Source organism: Larus michahellis, chromosome W (assembly GCF_964199755.1).
Source record: "Larus michahellis chromosome W, bLarMic1.1, whole genome shotgun sequence".
NCBI classification, from domain to species: Eukaryota; Metazoa; Chordata; class Aves; order Charadriiformes; family Laridae; genus Larus; species Larus michahellis.
In genome coordinates, this window is record NC_133929.1 from 8,089,608 (window position 1) to 8,108,799 (window position 19,192).

Genomic DNA, 19,192 nt, shown 5'->3' on the forward strand with positions numbered 1-19,192 from the left:
AGTTAGCCCAACTTGATGTTCACTAGCAAATTCATACACTCAAACACTAGTCTTGCATGCATACCCCCACTCTCACAGCTCCCTCAAACACCAGCATAGGCTCTCAGCTTGCCATATATCTAGGCTCAGACCCTGGACTCCCTTACTCACTTTTGGCTCAGACTTTGAGTCTTCCCAGAGACATGTTTTCCTCTTATTTGCCAGCTAGTCCAGCTAAAGTTTGCTAGTGAGTTGCACAAGTACACACACAGAAGACGACACATACATATATATATAAATTACATACATGCACACAGAGGAAAACACACTGATCCCTCCAGTTGCTGACACCCCAAACACATAGGCCCTATGACCCATGGTCCCTCCAGCTGCTGACACTGAGATACTCAGTTGTTGACACTGCAGACATACAGACCACTACTGCCTCGGGTCTGACCAGATTGCTGGCATTTAATTCACTCACTCTAGTATCTCCGGTTCCTGGCACCTAGACCTTGCAGCACTCACAGATGGTATAGAGTGAAATGTCACAGAAAGATAGTTAAGAAAGGATTTAACAATAACTGCAGTGATTAGACGCATAGCTCTGTCAGACAAGTGTACAGACTGGTAGCAACTTATATGCAACCAGTCCCTTTTATCCATTCTCTTCACTAGTCTCCTCCTTGTTCCTCCCTAGTCCCCAATTGTTCCACACCTTTGCAAAATTTATTAAGGAATAGTAAGGGGAATAGTCATAGTCCCACAGGCTCCCCTCAGCTATCCATAATATTCATGTTAATCTCCTTTCGCCCTTCTTATCAGTTACAAAGTCCAGGTTGAATTTCTTCAAAGCTACACCTGCTGTGTCTTAATGGCCCATCAATTAGTGGCTGAAGAGTTTTACTTTATGTCTCTGTTATCACTTATCTGGTTTGTTTCTGTCTGGTTTTGTTTATCACTTTCCCTGTTACTTATTACTCCCTTTAAACTGAAAAGGTCTATAACCTTAATGAAACATGCTCTCACATTCCACATAACCTTACAGTAACCAGCATGACTGACTTGAGTATTTGGACAGTCTTGACCATCATGGAGGTTTGCAACTGAAAGGCTATCGTGACTTTTTCAAGGATAGTATGTGATTAGGAATTAATTGTCCCTTTGGATACTCGGTAATAATATGACTGGGATTATGATTTTCCTTCAGGCCTCAGCCCCTCAAAAACCATACAGCCATATCACTATAGTAACATGAAGGAGGACACTCCGGGCTTATTTCTTCAAGCACTGCAGCACAAGGAAGCAGCTGCCCTGAGTCTTATGTTGTCAGGTCTGTGCACTGCAGTCCGTTGCTTAATGCAGGAATGACTCAGCAGTCAAGGCAACTTCCATGCCTGTTTGAAGGTTAAAGCCCCTGTATTTCTGTACAGTTCTGCTAAAACTAAAAAAAAAAAAACCAGCCCAAACCAAACAAAAAACCACAATCAACCAACATTTATGATTAGTAGACTTCCCTACCATCCCCTTCTACTTGTCCAGTAAAGAACTTGTACCTTCTGGCCTCTTAATTTCTTGAATAATTTTAAGAGCTTTTTCTATAGCAAGTAGTACAGTCATCACTTTCCCTTCCTCTAGTATAAGGCCAGCTGAGGTACATTCTAGTTCATGCTTGACAAATTTTCCATCTTAGTTTTCTTAACACTCAGCTGAATGCTACCTGTTTCCAGCAAGTTATTGCTTCTCTAAAGCCTATTCTGTTACGAATTCAAGTTCAAGACACTTCCCTTGTGGAAAGACAATTAATTTGGCTTTTTCCTACATCATTATCTTCTATTAGTACTCTTACAACCTTAAAGATGGTGAAAGCTCTCAGTTCCAGGAAAGAAATTTTCCCAAGTTGTAGAACAACTTTTTCCTCAGAGCTTTGAGCTTGCCTTAGTGTCCTGGTTTGAGGTAAAACAGAACCAACTTTCTGTTCAGTAATTTTACTTCTTAACTAGGCCTCTTCTAACTCTCTGAAATTAACAGCATGTTGTTTAGACAGCATGTCTAAAACGGTTCGTTCAGAGTGATAAGACAGTTTGTGCCAAGGAACGGTATGCAGAGAGGCTCTTGCTTATACTTATTGCTATAACAACCAAGGTCAGCTAATTTCGTTATTTGCCCCATTAGAGGGTCAGAAATGGAAAAGCGTAGAGGGGTCCCACCTGCAGGGAGGAATGGACAGGACAGGTGACCCAAAACTGACCAACAGGGGTATTCCATCCCATCTGCCCCATGCTCAGTATAAAAGCTGGTCAAATGGTCAGCTCTCTTCCTTCAATGGCCAACATCTGAGGAGGACCCTGTCTGTTCATCTGCCTTTGATCCCGATCGGTGTGTTCCTGACCCCAACTCTGGAACCCGGTTCCCACTCGTCACTGAGTCCAGCCTGGGACTTCCCCAGTGCCTGCCGGTGACATCATCCTGGGAGCTTAATACGGTTTTGTATATACTGTATCTATTTCATTATTTTCCTTTTTTATCTTATTATTAATATTTCATTAAAGTAGTTTAGTTTCTTCTAAACTCGTAAATCTCTTTATCTCTCTCCTCCTCCTCTCCGTGCACGAGAGGCTAGCGGGGGGAGCATCTGTCACCGGCCATTGGCCAATTTGGCCAAAACCACAACACTTAGTTTCACACTTAGCTTGCCAGAGCTTAAGCTCTTAAGTTTTCTTTAAAAATAGTTTCCACTTTTCTAAAGGCTGTCTTACCCCAGTAGCACACTTGACACACTTTAAATCAAAATCAGCAAAAATCCAGCACGGTTAGTCTCTTTACATCTAAAGTAGCTATTTTTGAGCTACAGAAGATATGTCTACACCATTAGTTTATTACGTATGTTATCACATATGTGTTACTTAACATCACTTGCTGGAATTAGTGCACAATGCAAGAAAAAGTAGAGAGAAGAGCTTGTAAGAGTCAGAGGTAGTAAGGAAAGGATAAGAAAAATCATATATCTGCCTCAACATCTGTTGTTAATTTTTGCTGGGTATCACTCCAGAATTTCTGCTAGATTGATTATATATAAAGAATGAAATCTTAGCTTCATAATGTGTGCACAGGGGAACAAAGTGTCAGTGCTCAAATCTACCTCAAATGGTGGAAGTTCAATATTGCATTAATGTACTTATTTTTCCAGGTTATTATTTAAAGATCATAATTCAATGCACAACAGGCACAAGTATTATAAACCATCTTCTAAGAATTTTTTTACTGTGAGGGTGGTGAAACACTGGAACAGGTTGCTCAGAGAGGTGGTAGATGCCCCATCCCTGGAAACATTCAAGGTCAGGTTGGATGGGGCTCTGAGCAACTTAATCTAGTTGAAGACGTCCCTGCTCATTGCAGGGGGTTGGACTAGATGACCTTTAAAGGTCCCTTCCAGCCCAAACTATTCTATGATTCTACAGATCAAGAACCTAATGAAAGAAAACACTGTAGTACACAACCATTTTAAACGCAGGTTGCACTACATCTTCCTACCAAACTGAAGTACTCATTTTTATAACCTTAATCAAAGCTGAGCAGCAGTTAAGAAAGAGCCCACAACTGCTTATCATGAAACAAATAGAAGTATCCAGCTGACTTAGAAAATCATTAACCAAAAAGAAAAAAAGACATATCAGTACAGTTTGGGATTTTTCTAGAAGCAAGAAGTATTCGAGAGAAAGCAAAGAAGGTACAGCTTCAAGCTCTAGCATTGTACAGTAAATCTGAAGAACTGCACGGACTTAAAGAGAGTCCAGCTAACACATAAGATTGACTATTATTGGACTGACGTAGGTAGTAAGGGAAGAGTACAGGAAAAAAGTTATTTGTGATAACATTTTGTCAGAAACCATTTCTTCATAAAGCCACAAATAATTTATTTTGTCCTATAAATATATTTCCCAGTATTCAGCAATCACTGGAAAAAACACAGAAGTTCAATAAAAATGCATACAAGGCAAATAAACAAGAACCAGGGAGAACAGAGGTTATGCTAAGCCTCAATGCAAACAGGTTACTTGAAATAAATGTTGCTTCATACATGCAATTAAAACATACTCAATAAAAGTCAGAGATAATCATTTATTGGCTAGTAGACAAACAGTAAGGCAGATGGTTCTTTGTACAATTAAAAAGGTAATACAAAACAAAATTCCACAAATTCATTTGCACGTCTCACAATTTCCAAATAGGCCGTAAGAGGAGGTTTGCTCTAATTGCCATCTCTAAAGTTATCTCAATTAAGAATTAAACTAACTTCATAATTAAGAATTAAGCTAACTTCATAAAAAAACCTACAAAACAATTCCAATAAAAATCCTTATTGGTATGTTAGCTAGCATACAGTAGGATCTTTACAGTCTGAAATGGAGAAGTATTTGAAAGCTGTTGTATTGAATAATTGTCTGAAGTGGCATAAGTGCTGTTGTAGAAGATGCAAGTAGTCTAAAATTGGAGACATTTTTAAGCCATTCTGGAAAGCAATAGCTCAGATGTACATTTTAAAAAGGTTGGCAAAGGACATCAATTTAATACAGACAAGAATTATATATAGTAAGTGTAAATGTAAATCTTACTGAGGAAATACTATTACCAAGTGGTCAGATTAGAGCTAGTTATAGGAGCAACTGATTTGCTGTTTAGAACCAAAAGCAAACATCCACTTTCTAAGGTCACCTCAAATGTTTTATCAGCACAAAAGATGACAGTGGGAGAGAATCACTTGGGTCAATATCTATCAAAATCATGAAGATCTCAAACTAGGTAACTGCAGGAACTACTTTTGAGAAGTAATGGACATTTCATAAAGACACTGAGATTTATAACTATTAAATAAGCAGAGCAGGAATTCTCATTGTTCGGCATACTTTTGTCTCTGTTACTTAGATTTTTATTGACATAGGATTTCTAGGAATAAAAATTGCTGAGACAGCTTTGAAAGAAACCTGTGGATCTGGCATTTGCCAGGTAACTCCTTTAACTTTGATGAACATCTTATGCAGTTCATACCAGAGCATCCCAAAAACTGAGACAAAAGAAGGCACAGTAGATGCATATACACAGGCTTCTCAGGTGGCTTCAGGGCAGCAGAGGTCAAGTCACTTCGTTCTCCTCTCAAATTTAACAGTTCAATCCATCCTTCTGTAACCTAGAAGACTCAGCCCCAAATGAGGCACAATGAAAATTTTAAAATAAGATTTGATTGGTGTTTCTTACCTGAAAAGAGTGTCACAGTCAACCTATATGAATTCTTTAATTTCCTAATCTCATACTTACTGAACAAAACCCGGTTTATCCACATATCAAGCTAATGCTGTAGAATTCTGCCCTAATTGATAGGTAATTTACTATGTATAAGAAATAAAACAGATAGATTTTAACTCCCTTATTGATCAGCAAACACATGGGATTGCTGGGAAAAGATGCTGCTGCTTTTATGACACAGCACTTGTTAGAACACAGCAAACTAATTAGATATCAGGGAGAAAATAATTCATTGCAAGAACTGCCAAACACTGGGATAGATATCCCAGTGAGGTTACAGGATCTTCATCCCTGGATATATTCAAAACTCACCAGGGCAAGATCACAGAATGGTTTGGGTTGGAAGGGACCTTAAAGATCATCTAGTTCCAACCCCACTACCATTGGCAGGGACACCTCCCACTAGACCAGGCTGCTCAAAGCCTCACCCAACCTGGCCTTGAACACCTCCAGGGATGGGGCATCCACAACTTCCCTGGGCAACCTGTTCCAGTGCCTCACCACCCTCACAGTAAAGAATTTCTTCCTGATATCTAATCTAAATCTACCCTCTTTCAGTTTGAAGCCGTTCCAACAGGTCCATGTCCTTCTTATGCTGAGGACTCCAGAGCTGGACGCAGTACTCCAGGTGGGGTCTCACCAGAGCAGAGTAGAGGGGCAGAATCACCTCCCTCAACCTCCTGACCACGCTTCTTTTGATGCAGCCCAGGATGCGGTTGGCTTTCTGGGCTGTGAGCATGCATTGCTGGGTCATGTTGAGCTTCTCGTCCACCAGCATCCCCAAGTCCTTCTCCTCAGGGCTGCTCTCAAGCCATTCTCTGCCCAGCCTGGATTTGTGCCTGGGATCACCATGACCCAGGTGCAGAACCTTGCACTTAGTCTGGTTGAACTTCATAAGGTTTGCAGGGGCCCACCTCTCCAGCCTGTCCAGGTCCCTCTGTATGGCATCTCTTCCCTCCAGCATGTCAACTGTGCCACACAGCTTGATGATGTTGTCAGCAAACTTGCTGAGGGTGCACTCAATCCCACTATCTATGTTGCAGACAAAGATGTTAAACAGCACTCGTCCCAGTACTGACCCCTGAGGAATGCCATTCGTCACTGCTTTCCATGTGGACATTGAGCCATTGAATGCAACCCTCTGAATGTGACCATCCAGCCAGTTCCTTATCCACCGAGCGGTCCATCCATCAAATCCATGCTTTTACAATTTAGAGACCTGGATGTCGTGTGGGACAGTGTCGAATGCTTTGCATAAGTAGTGTTAGAGATAACAGAGGATGGTCCGAGTGAGACACGACAGAAAATTACTAGTTGAACCAAACCCAGTATACGTGCCGAGAAAAAGGACCTCAGTACTGTTGCTGCAAAAACTATGTGTGTATCCATGAGAACCTGACCTTCAAAGAAGATGATAACAAGAAGGGAGTGCAACAATGTAGTCAGGTATCAGACAGCCGCTGTTAGCAAAGCTGGATCATGAGTCTGCTGGGGCTCGCTGCATGCGCTGGCCACGCATGCAGCGACTCTAGCCTGTACTTCTCCACTCAATCCGGTGCAGGATATAAGGGGGCTGTCTCGGGCCAGAGAGGGAGAGAGAGACATGAGCGCACTTTGAAGATACAGGGGATGCCCTGACCGCACTGTGCCTTGCCTTCCTCTGCCGTACCGATGTGGCCCCTCGTTATCCTGCTGCTTGGCGGTGCTACTACAGTCTATGGGTTGGTAAGACTCTGAAGTAACTTCTGGGACATTTGGGAACTGCTTAGCAAGGCTTTGCAATAAAGCTGAATTCACAGCTTTTTGTTTCCTGTAGCAAGGCTTCACAATAAAGCAGAGTTAACCCTTTTTTTCCTTTGTGTGGGCTCCGGTTTGTACGTTGCAATCTTTAAAAAAGAACCGGTTACATAATTGGCGACGAGGATGGGATTCCAATAATACAAACTGCTTACATACTTGTAACTTCAAATGTAAAGTATTTTAACTAAGTAGGAATGAAAACTATATTCCTCGCTGTACATTTATATTGTAATGGACAGAATGGAAGAAAAAATGGAATTATAGAATGTCATACAATACAGGTTAAAGAGCTGCATTTTAAACTGTATATGATGATTGGTTTATGCTAACAGGTAAAATAATGACATCTTAAGCTTCAAATACTACTTGTATTGTCAAAGAAGTCATTATTTAACATCATTTTTGTGAGATAATTATGTTTCTTTAGCTGTGGTAATATGCAAATAGCTAACTGGATGACAGCAAATGACTATGCAATGTTAAAAAAAAAAAAAAGAAAAGCCTAAAGCTAACATTTCCCACTTTAAAAAGAAATACAGTGGGAAGGGCCACAGGTCCAGAAAACAAAGTCACACTATGCTTTAAATGGAAATCTCACAGTCTGTGTTGCAAAAATATTACAGTAGAGATATGGACGGGGCTTGCTCAGTGGAGTGCACAGTCACACCAAGATCGTGTTGTCCCCCACACCAGTGAATAGTGGATGGGGCTTGGTCAGTGGGGTGCACCACTGCACCAAGATCGCACTGTCCCAAACCAGTGAATAGTGGATGGGGCTTGGTCAGTGGAGGGCACAGCTGCACCAAGATCACGCTGTCCCCAAGCTGGTGAATAGTGGATAGGGCTTGGTTAGTGGGGTGCATGGCTGCACCAAGGTCGCACTGTCCCCAAGCCAGTGCACAGCGGATGGGACTTGGTCAGTAGAGAGCATAGCTGCCCCAAGACTGCGCCATCCCTGTATGGGGGGGGCCCATGGTGGGAGCGTTGTCTCCCTGAGATAGAAGTGCTGGTTTTGTATGTCTGCTGTGTAAGTGTGTGCGGGCGCCAGCTTATACCTGCTGATCAGCATGTGTGCTACTGTTTGCTTTTTGTTGTGTGCAGTGTCGTTAGGTGACTCCACTTGAGCAGGTGTTCTGCCCGGTGTGGTACTGTTCTCGTACGCGACTAGGGCTGACACTCCGTCAAGTGAAGAAGTTTGTATATACACAGTGTTTAGATGTAGGTGAGTGCACCCAAGGTAGATAGACCAGGATGGGCCGTAGAACCGATGGAAGTCCTGAAATATTGGGGGAGTTTTCACCAGCCGACACGCTTACACTCTTGGGAACGGCTCACCCATGCAGGGCGTATGGCTGGTTGCTTCTTGTTTGCCTATAAGGTTGATCGGGAAAAGGAGTTGAGCCAAAATCTATAGGATGCTCTGCAGGAAAATGAGAAACTTAAGGGTGAGCTCTTGTTGCAAAGGCAGACTTTTATGTCAGCCGTAAGTGATAAGGAAAAAAAAGACAAAGACTACAGGAACAATTAGAAAGGAAATGTGCTGCGTTAGCACAAAAGCATGCTGTACGCGCTACAAGAAAGCGGCAGAAAAAGAGAAATAGGACACCTGATTCAAAGCAGTACTGTAGAGATATGGTTTGTTTGTTTTTTTCTTTCCTTTTTTTTATATATATGTTATTGCATGCCTTTGTAAATTATTCTGTGTTATATCCCGTGAGACTGAACGAACCCCAGCAGAAGCGGTCTCTTGAGCAAGGGGGTGGAATGTGGGAAAGCAATGGAAGATCAGCAAGGAGGATTGTAAATACGCTCAAGGGACTCGCACCTGGGTGCTGAAAAACACATATATCACACCAATTGTTATTCAGTCTCGGGTGCTTGCAAGAAAAACACTTGCACTTAGATAATGTAAGCCTGTGATGGACTCAGGGACACCTTATCTAGCTGCTTGAAAATCCTGGCCTGTTGTTGAAGAAGATCAAAGCACGATAGGAAAACTATGCCTGTTTGAACCATTTAAATACCAGCAAAAACAGGGAGTCTGTGCACACTCTTGCTAATAAGGACTCTTTCGCTGCCAAGGATTCTTGGTAACAAGGACTCTCTCTCTCACTCCGCGGTGCCCATTGAGCACAGGGCCGTTGGCCTATATTTACTTTTGGGTAATGCCCCCACTTTGTATCACCAGTCTCTCCCCCCCCCCATACCAAAGATATTTGCAGGTGCACGTGTCTGGTATCAAGCCCCAGGAGAAGTGGGGCCCACTGCAGCTGAAATAGTGGTAGCCGATGACACATAGGCAGTTACGATAGTGGTACCAGGAGAAGCACAGTGGCTACGTGTGCCTGCTCAGCAATTACGGCGCAGAGATTAGAAGGCTGGGGGGGGACAGGACTCTAACCATTTCTACTGTTTATATCATTGAATAGGTACCTGCAAATGCACTACCTTCGTGATCAAAACATCTGGGTAACTCTGGCTAATGTGACAGGACAGGATACGCTGTGTCTTAACACAGCCACACTCCAAAATCCGTTCACAACGTACCTAGTGGGAGTGCCGCTAACAACTAGTGAATTCAACATGACGATCCAGGGCACTGCCCCCAGCCCCGGCCTCCAGAAGGATGCAAGCATCATCAAAGTATGAGACAGCTGGCTCCCATGTATCGAGGAGTCCCCTGCGTTACCGCCCCAGGAGCTCTGCATTTTAGGAACACTAAATGCAGACCTATGCGTTGTTTTTTGGGGTTTTTTTTGTTGTTGTTGTTTGTTTGTTTTACTTCTTCATCAGTACAAACAACACCACAGTCTCCTGGTGGGTCAATGCCACCACCCCGTGGTACCAGAATAACACACGATGGTGTAATACTACTAGTCCAAATATCACGAAGAGTTACTCGAGAGAGTCATATCTGTCACCAGGACTGGTTTTGATCTGTGGGGACCGGGTGTAGGCTGGAATTCCCAAAGTAGTTAAAGGAGGACCACGTACATTAGGCCGACTGACTATTTTTAATCCCAGTGTCACTATAGCTTTATGGGTACAACAGAACCAAACGTTACACCAGCATCAACACGATGTACATGCATTTCCCCCAAACTGCAACAACCAAACTGAATTCTGGGGTCCTGCCAGGACCATAGTCACATCCTTTTTAGCACCAGGAGTTGCCAGTGCACAAGCACTGACGACCTTGAATAAACTTGGATGCTGGTTAACCAAGTTTAGTAATGCTACTAGTTGTGGAATAATTACTAAGGTAATAATTACTAAGATGGTCAAAAATACAGCATTGTTCACACATTAAGGAAAGGTACCCTGAGCCAACGGTTTGTCAAATTTTGATGAAATGCTGTCCTTTGTGTGAGCTTTTGCTCATTACAATATCATTATAATACCAAAACACACCTCCATCCCAAAGGCTACCCGCCTCCAAGATGCGACCACTCCTCCTTGAGTATGCACCCTGAATTTTTCGTAAACCGTACCTTTAAATGTGAGGCAAGAGCATTTTACGCCAATCATAATAAAGGTATTCATGACTAGAGTCACTCAAACTCCACCTTGAAGATAACAAATAGTATAAAAATAGCCCAAGAAAGGAGGAATATCAGGGAAGACACCATTGTGAACAAGTCGAGGAGGAGTTCATCACTGACTGACTTCCGGGACCAGTCGATGGACTGAACCTTTCTTCCCCACCATAGGGACGCGTTTGGCTCACGGACATGGTTGTCAAGATTTTAAAGGATTGTGTTGTATGGATTTAAGTGACCACTCCACATCCATCCATGCCCAGTTGCAAGAACTGCACAAGACTGAACCAGCATCTTGCTGAGACCACTGGGTGGAACCCGTTTGCTGGATGGACTTGGGGGTGGGGCTGGTTGAAGCAAATTATACTCATTGCCTGTGTGGAAGGAATTTGTCTGTTATGTTTAGTATGCTGTTTGCCGTGTTTAATAAGCATTATACAATCAGTTGTAGATGCCGCTTTGCATCGTACCCTTGTATGAGTTGTAGAATATCATCGTGTCCCAACTACGGACCACAGGGTGGCATGTGTTAGGGATAATAGAGGATGATCCAAGTGAGACACGATGAAAAATTACTAGTTGAACCAAACCCAGTATACATGTTGGGAAAAAGGGACTCAGTACTGTTGCTGCAAAAACTATGTGCGTATCCCTGAGAACCTGACCTTCACAGAAGAAGATAACAAGAAGGGAGTACAACAACGTAGTCAGGTATCGGACAGCCGCTGTTAGCAAAGCTGGATCATGAGTCTGGTGAGGCTCGCTGCATGTGCTGGCCACGCGTGCAGCGACTCTAGCCTGTACTTTTCCACTCAATCCAGTACAGGATATAAGGGGGCTGTCTCGGGTCAGAGAGGGGGAGAGAGAGAGACATGAGCACACTTTGAAAATACAGGGGACGCCCTGAATGCACTGTGCCTTGCCTTCCTCTGCTGTACTGATGCAGCTCCTTGTTATCCTGCTGCTCAACAATGCTACTATGATCTATGGGGTGGTAAGACTCTCTGAAGTAACTTTTGGAACATTTGGGAACTGCTTAGCAAGCGTTGTGCCTGCCTTCCTCTGCCGTACCAATGCAGCTCCTCGTTATCCTGCTGCTCAGCGATGCTACTACGGTCTATGGGGTTGGTAAGACTCTCGAGTAACTTTTGGGACATTTGGGAACTGCTTAGCAAGGCTTTGCAATAAAGCTGAATTAACTGCTTTTTTTTTTTTTTCCCCCCTGTAGCAAGGCTTCACAGTAAAGGAGAGTTAACCTGCCCCCCCCCCCCCTTTGTGTGGGCTCCGGTTTCTATGTTGAAACCTTTAAAAAAGAACCGGTTACATAGGTCCAGGTAGATGACATCGGTTGCTCTCCCCTTGTCTACCAATGCTGTGGCAACATCATAGAAGGCCACCAAATTTGTCAGGCACGATTTGCCTTTGGTGAAGCCATGTTGGCTGTCACCAATCACCTCCTTATTTTCCATGTGCCTCAGCAGAGATTCCAGGAGGATCTGCTCCAGGATCTTGCCAGGCACAGAGGTGAGGCTGACTGACCTGTAGCTCCCCGGGTCATCCTTTTTTCCCTTTTTGAAAATGGGGGTTATGTTTCCCCTTTTCCAGTCAGCGGGAACTTCACCAGACTGCCACGACTTCTCAAATATAATGGAAAGCGGCTTAGCAACTTCATCTGCCAGCTACCTCAGGACCCGTGGATGGATTTCATCAGGTCCCATGGACTTATGCACCTTCAGGATCCTCAGATGGTCCCGAACCTGATCTTCCCCTACAGTGGGCGGTTCTTCATTCTCATAGACCCTGCCTTTGCCTTCTGTGTCTTGGGCTGCGTGGTTGGAGCCCTTGCAAGTGAAGACCGTGGCGAAAAAGTCATTCAGCGCCTCAGCCTTCTCCATATCCTGGGTGACCAGGTCTCCTGTCTCCTTCCAGAGACAGCCCACATCTTCCCTAGTCTTGCCTTTATCCCCAACGTACTTACAGAAGTTTTTCTTGTTATCCTTGATGCCCCTGGCCAGATTTAATTCTATCTGGGCTTTAGCTTGCCTAATCTGGTTCCTGGTCACTCAGACAGTTTCTCTGTATTCCACCCAGTCAACCCGTCCTTGCTTCCACCCTCTGTAGGCCTCCTTTTTGCTTTTGAGCTTGTCCAGGAGCTCCTTGTTCATCCATGCAGGCCTCCTGGCGTTTTTGCCTGACTACTACTTTGTTGGGATACATCACTCCTGAGCTTGGAGGAGGTGATCCTTGAATACTAGCCAGCTTCCTTGGGCCCCTCTTCCCTCCAGTACTTTTTCCCATGTTACCCTTCCAAGCAGGCCCTTCAAGAGGCCAAAGTCTGCTCTCCTGAAGTCCAGGGTAGTGAGCTTGCTGCGTGCCCTCCTCGCTGCCCAAAGGATCTTGGATTCTACCATTTCATGATCACTGCAGCCGAGGCTGCCCTTGAGCTTGACACTCAGCACCAGCCCCTCCTTGGTGGTAAGGACAAGGTCCAGCATGGCACCTCTCCTCATTGGCTCCTCTACCACTTGAAGAAGACAGTTGTCGTCGACACATTCCAAGAACTTCCTGGATTTCTTGTGCCCTGCTCTGTGTTGTCCCTCCAACAGATATCAGGGTGGCTGAAGTCCCCCATGAGGACCAGGGTCTGTGAACACGATGCTGCTCCTATCTGTCTATGGAGGGCCTCATTGGCTCTGTCGTCCTGGTCAGGTGGCCTGTAGCTGACCCCTCACTGTAATGTCACCTGTCCCTGCCCTCCCTTTGATCCTGACCTATAAGCTCTCTGTTGGGTCTTCATCCATCCCCAGGTGGAGCTCCATGGACTCCAGCTGTCCACTGACATAGAGGGCAACACCCCCTCCTCATCTCCCCTGCCTGTCCTTCCTGAAGAGTCTGTATCCTTCCATTCCAACACTCCTATCATAAGAACCATCCCACCACATCTCTGTGATGCCAATAGGATCGCAGCCCTGGAGGTGTGGCCAATGTGACTTAGTGACCAACTTTGAATAGTGGGGACTGAAAAAGATGACCTCCAGAGGTCCCTTGCAACCTATGACTTGGCACTTATTTTGTCATACATGTCTGGCAATGGGGTGTTGGTTGCCTGTCCAAGTGCTATTGGTAGCTTAGGGATTTGTATACGGAAGAGAGATATCTATGCTGTAAGTCAGTCAGGTAAGATTGACAAGACATTCGCAGCAAGATAGATGGTTGGCAATTCTAGTTTGTTGGGTTTGGTTTTTTTTGGTTTTTTTTTTTTTAAAGGGTGTAACTCTAACACTAATTACTCAGATTTGTACTGTGAGGACTGCAGTAACCTCCAGGCATCACTGAATAATATCATATCATGATATACCACCCACATTTGGCCAAGGGAACCAAGTCAACTGTTTTTTAGAGAGACTTTAATTCACAGATACATGGTCTTTGACCCTCACTAACAGATTATGATAAGATATCTTGAAATTCGACCAACCTTTCTCTACAGCACCCCTTTTTGTCCCTACCCCAAATGGTATTTCTGGGATAGATCTTTTTATTTCATGCCTTGCTGTCACAGCCACACTAGGACAGAAAGCAAATTAGTATGACTTCTCCTGAAGAGAAGAGGTTGGCTAGAGATAGACGCTCAAAAGAAGTTCTCTCTTGACTAGATTTTCCCACATGCATGAAGTAGTTCATTCACCAGGAGTAGGGGGGGGAAAGACTTCCAAAAGAAGCCAGGTGTAGCTGATCAATCTGATTTTCAATAAACACTTCACTGCATGCGGATGCAAGACAGGAGGAGAGGAGCTGTCCAGGAATTTATTGAAAGAAAATATCCATTGAAATATGCCTCTTAAAACCAACAACAACAAAAAACCCACCTCTAGTAATAAATTTTTTTCAAAATTTTGATGTATCAGTTTGAAAGTGCATGCTATATGCATTATTGTGTCTATACATACGATATACATATATACACACAGTGCTCAGAGGAATTCAACTTGCATTAGCAACGCTTGTAGAAGCTGGAAGAGTTTAAAAGCCTTCTTTAACAGTAGTTTCATTAAATGATGAAGCAGAAATACTTGTTGTCTGATCTCATCTGTTCTTGTTGTTTTCAGAAACATGAAAAAAGACACAAAGTCCTCTCCATGGCAACCGTTAGAGCTGGAGACAAAACCACTGAAGATGCAGGCAACAATATTTAGTCTGACATTTATACCATTCACTGAAAACTTTGTTTGGCTTAACGATCAAAAATAAGACAAGCTCTGAAATTTGATAAGAAGCCAAAAAAGACAGACTCCCAATTTCTCATGATAGATATCAAGGTGGTGACAATTGAGACCTAAAGTCTCCTATGCCCATTCATTTTCCTCATTGTGTCTTACGTGTTATTTTCCTACCAAATTTCCCGCTGCAGATGTGAAGGATGCAAGCTGACAGAGAAAAGGTGAATGCACTGAAATACTTGAAAAAAAAATAATTAGAAATAATGTCAGTATTCAGAGTTTGAAGTCACTTTCTAACAGAAGAAACATATCCCTCCCTGGATTTGCAATGAAGAAATACTTGTGCAGTCCAGAAAGTTTAACTTCAATTTGGAAGGAAGGGGGGGAAGAAGGTTAATGCTATAGACTATAAGATACATGTTAGCTAAGGCTAAGATGGTATAAACAGGAAAAATTTGGATTTCTAATTGAAGCATACCATTCTCAGCTTCCTTAAAAACCTACAACTACACACTGTTAAAGGCCAGTGATTCTCAAACCGAAGAGCACAAATCTCCAGGACCTATTTTGCTACCACCAGCATATATCCTTTCTACTCACTGGTGCCATTATGGTTTTCAAATGTTAGAAGTGGGATTACCTGCACAAAACTGTTCAAGATGGCTCAGCTTCCCAACAAAGGTAGAACAAAGAACAGTTTCCACGGGCTTGAATTTGCTGCTATCTGGATGGTTTTGCTCTGAACAGCACACAAAATACAGAGTAATTTCTATCCCTACCCTGATAGGCATTGTAATCCTCCAAGTCTAGTATTCACAGACCCTGCTTTGTACCTCTGTTCATCCTATCTTAAAGGCTTTCAATTCCCCTTTATCTTCCCTTACTCCTGTTGTATACATTTGTACACACATAGTATGCCCTTCTATTGCACACGAAGCTATTAGGAAAAGAGGTAAGCACATGGAATTGTGAGCATATCCTCAGATATCTAAGCACATTCCTGCAAATGCATATAATTATGGAATACTTCTTTACATATTCAGCATCCACAAGATGCAGAAAGAGGAAGGGGAGTATAATCTAAAGATTGATTATTACTGCACTCTTAGATGAATATATACTTTACTGAAAAGAAAGCCTGAACAAGTTCTTTTTTTCCTCTGCAGAAAGAGCTGCTCATTCAATAGACAGTTTTTATGAATTTGGTTATATTCCATATATTAATTGAATCACAGTACATGAACATAGCACATATTCAGTAGATCTGAACACCGACTTCAAGATTTCCCCCATCCTCCCAATTTTTCCCTATAATGAGTGATTAGAATTTTTTATATATGCACAGCTGACTGTTAGAAGCCAGATAACCTTAGCCATATACTTCGGTTTACCTTTACGTCCCACAGAGCTGCATATTGAGTAGATAAGTAATAAAAAAAGTTGGTAGCTCTAGATTATTTTTTTTTTAAAACAAGACCTTCTGTTTTTAAAAAAAACTTACCTGACATTTATAACTTATTGTCTGTACAAAGCAATTTTGAAACTCTTCATGCTTCAGAAAAAATAAGTCAAATACAATTTGTGGTATTGTGAGTTAGGAGAAAAAAATTTCAGAAACTTAATATTGCTGCTAACTAAAAAAAAAAAAAAGAAAGCCAAAAAGCTTCTAGCATTTCAACATTGTATGAAACCTTACTGTTGCATTGCAAAGACTCAAATACCAACATTCCCTATCAGCACTACCAGATTTCCCATAGGAAATAGAAGCCTGTGTTTGAAAAATATAGTATTTAAAAGTTTATAAACTATACTGACAGACAGTAATCATCCATACATTTTGCAGATCTTGCACGAGATCTTCACTATCAAAAGTAACCACTGAGAAATGCTGTTAAAGTATGAATTTACAACCCCATTCCTTGTATTCCCCTCCTCCAGGCAAAAATAAGCACAAGGTAAATTAAAAGTTTACAAATCAGAGGCAAAAGCTAACTGTATTTCTTAGACATAAATCATTCCTTTTAATACGGCACAACTATTCATAGCCTATGGACTGTTACTTAAATGCAATTTTTTTCTTATTCGGAACAGCACTTTCCTAAGTGCAATGGAAATCAAAAGCAAGACACTGAGGAAGCGTGCCACATTCACACACTTCAAAGCAAGTAAAATTAAAAAAAAAAGCGTAAAGACAAACTAAGAGAAGTCTTATTGAATAGAGGAAAAACTCATTTCTGGTTTGGCCCCCATTCAGGGAGCTACCTTTCCTTAAGGGGTCAAAGCTCACTTAAGTTAACCAACCCACTGAATCCTACAAATACTTTATGGGACCACCTATCCTTATACATCTTCCATTACCTCTAGCTAGCCCCTGACATAGAATATCTCTAGTTGGAAGGGACCCATAAGGATCACAGAGACCAACTCCCTGCTCCTTGCAGTACTACCTAAAACTAAACCATATGACTAAGAGCGTTGTCCAGATGCTCCTTGAACTCTGACAGGTTTGGTGCCGTGACCACTTCCCTGGGGAGCCTGTTCCAGTGACCGACCACCCTCTCAGTGAAGAGCCTTTTCCTAATGTCCAATCTGAACCTCCCCTGACGCAGCTTCATTCCATTTCCTTGTGTCCTGTCGCTGGTCGCCAGAGAGAGGAGATCAGCACCCCCCCTCCGCTGCCCCCCTTGAGGAAGTTGTAGACTGCGATGAGGTCTCCCCTCAGCCTTCTCTTCTCCAAGCTGAATAAGCCAAGTAACCTCATCTGCTCCTCATAAGTCTTGCCCTCGAGACCTTTCGCCATCTTGGTCACCCTCCTCTGGACACACTCTAGTAGTTTGATGTCCTTCTTATATTGAGGCGCCCAAAACTGCACACAGTACACCACACTGGTGTGGCCTCACCTTGAGTAGAGTGGGACAATCACCCCAGGACCCGGTTGGCCCTTTTGGCTGCAAGGGCACACTGTTGACTCATATTCAACTTGCCATCAACCCAAACCCCCAGATCTCTTTCCACAGGGCTACTCTCCAGCCTCTTGTCCCCCAATTTGTATGTTTTACATCAGTCCCAAACTCTGAAAACAATACCACACAAATCTTACCTAAAAAAATTAACAGCATTATTAATAAATGTGCTTACTGTTCTTGAATCAGAGAAAGGATTGTACTCATCAAGCCCTGGAGGAACATTTCTTGTCACTTGAGTAACAGAAGGATCCTAGAAAAGAAAAAAAAGTTCTGTAAACGTATGCATATGTATACAAGCAACAAGTCAGCACATAGAATGGTTTAGGTTAGAAGGGATCTTAAAAGATCATCTAGTTCCAACCCCCCCTGCCATGGGCAGGGACACCTCCCACTAGACCAGGCTGCTCAAAGCCCCATCCAGCCTGGCCTTGAACACTTCCAGGGATGGGGCATCCACAACTTCCCTGGGCAACCTGTTCCAGTGCCTCACCACCCTCATAGTGAAAAATTTCTTCCTGATATCTAATCTAGATCTACCCCCTTTCAGTTTGAAGCCATTACCCCTCATCCTATCACTACATGCCCTTGTAAAAAGTCTCTCTCCAGCTTTCTTGTAGACCCCCTTCAGATACTGGAAGGCCGATATAAGGTCTCCCCAGAGCCTTCTCTTTTCCAGTCATTATATCATATAAAATCCTAAAAAAGTTTGTTTTCACTAAAAGCCTGTAAATATCCACCTCTTTCTCTTTCCCCAAAGTGACATCATTCCATCCTGAGTTTCTTACAAAATTAGATTAACACAGTCTAAAAGAAACTCTATCTATCATACATTTGATTTATAAGGGAAAAAAAGCTCTCAATAGAGGAGGGAAGAAAACTGTATCCTGCTATGTTGACCACTGAACTCCACAACTATACACCCAAAGAGCACGACAGAAGAAAAGAGTTTTCCGTAAATTCTTGGTTTTCCCTACCCAGAAGTACCTCCAACACCTTCAGGAATAGGAAAAGCATTTCAGAAAAAATGAAGCTGAGGAAACAGTGTCCCATAATGCCAAAAGCACCTCTGATTCAGCTTCTACCTGAACTGGTAAAATTAAGAAAGAGGTGTAACTTTTTTCCTCCAATGAACTCTACAGTAGAAAAGACTGCTTAAGGTTTAGCTTGAGAAAGCAACTTCAGGAATGAAACATTTCTCTGTGCTAGAGACAGGCACACTTGATTCTGCCAAAGAGAAGTGCCCACTATCATAGATCACACTAACTTCATATGAAGAAAAATTGTACGTGCTTTGTGTGATGCCTGGTCCTACTACATTGTTGCTGTGGCTTAATTTAAGGTTTTTACATCTTCAGAACATAAGAATGGATGAAAGGAGGGTTTT

At 42.8% G+C, this 19,192-nt stretch overlaps 1 protein-coding gene across 2 annotated transcripts in view; it reads right to left on the reverse strand.

Moving 5' to 3' along the window:
- The window catches only part of LOC141735461 (secretory carrier-associated membrane protein 1-like), a 90,504-nt gene that overhangs the window by 51,590 nt on the left and 19,722 nt on the right, over positions 1 to 19,192 (reverse strand). Inside the window, exon 2 of one of the 2 annotated variants that reach the window (XM_074568293.1) lies at positions 17,981 to 18,058. In XM_074568293.1, the coding sequence (XP_074424394.1) occupies positions 17,981 to 18,058 (78 nt within the window). Of the gene's footprint in view, positions 1 to 17,942; positions 18,059 to 19,192 lie in introns of those variants that run through there. The other variant, XM_074568294.1, reaches the window with a different exon arrangement.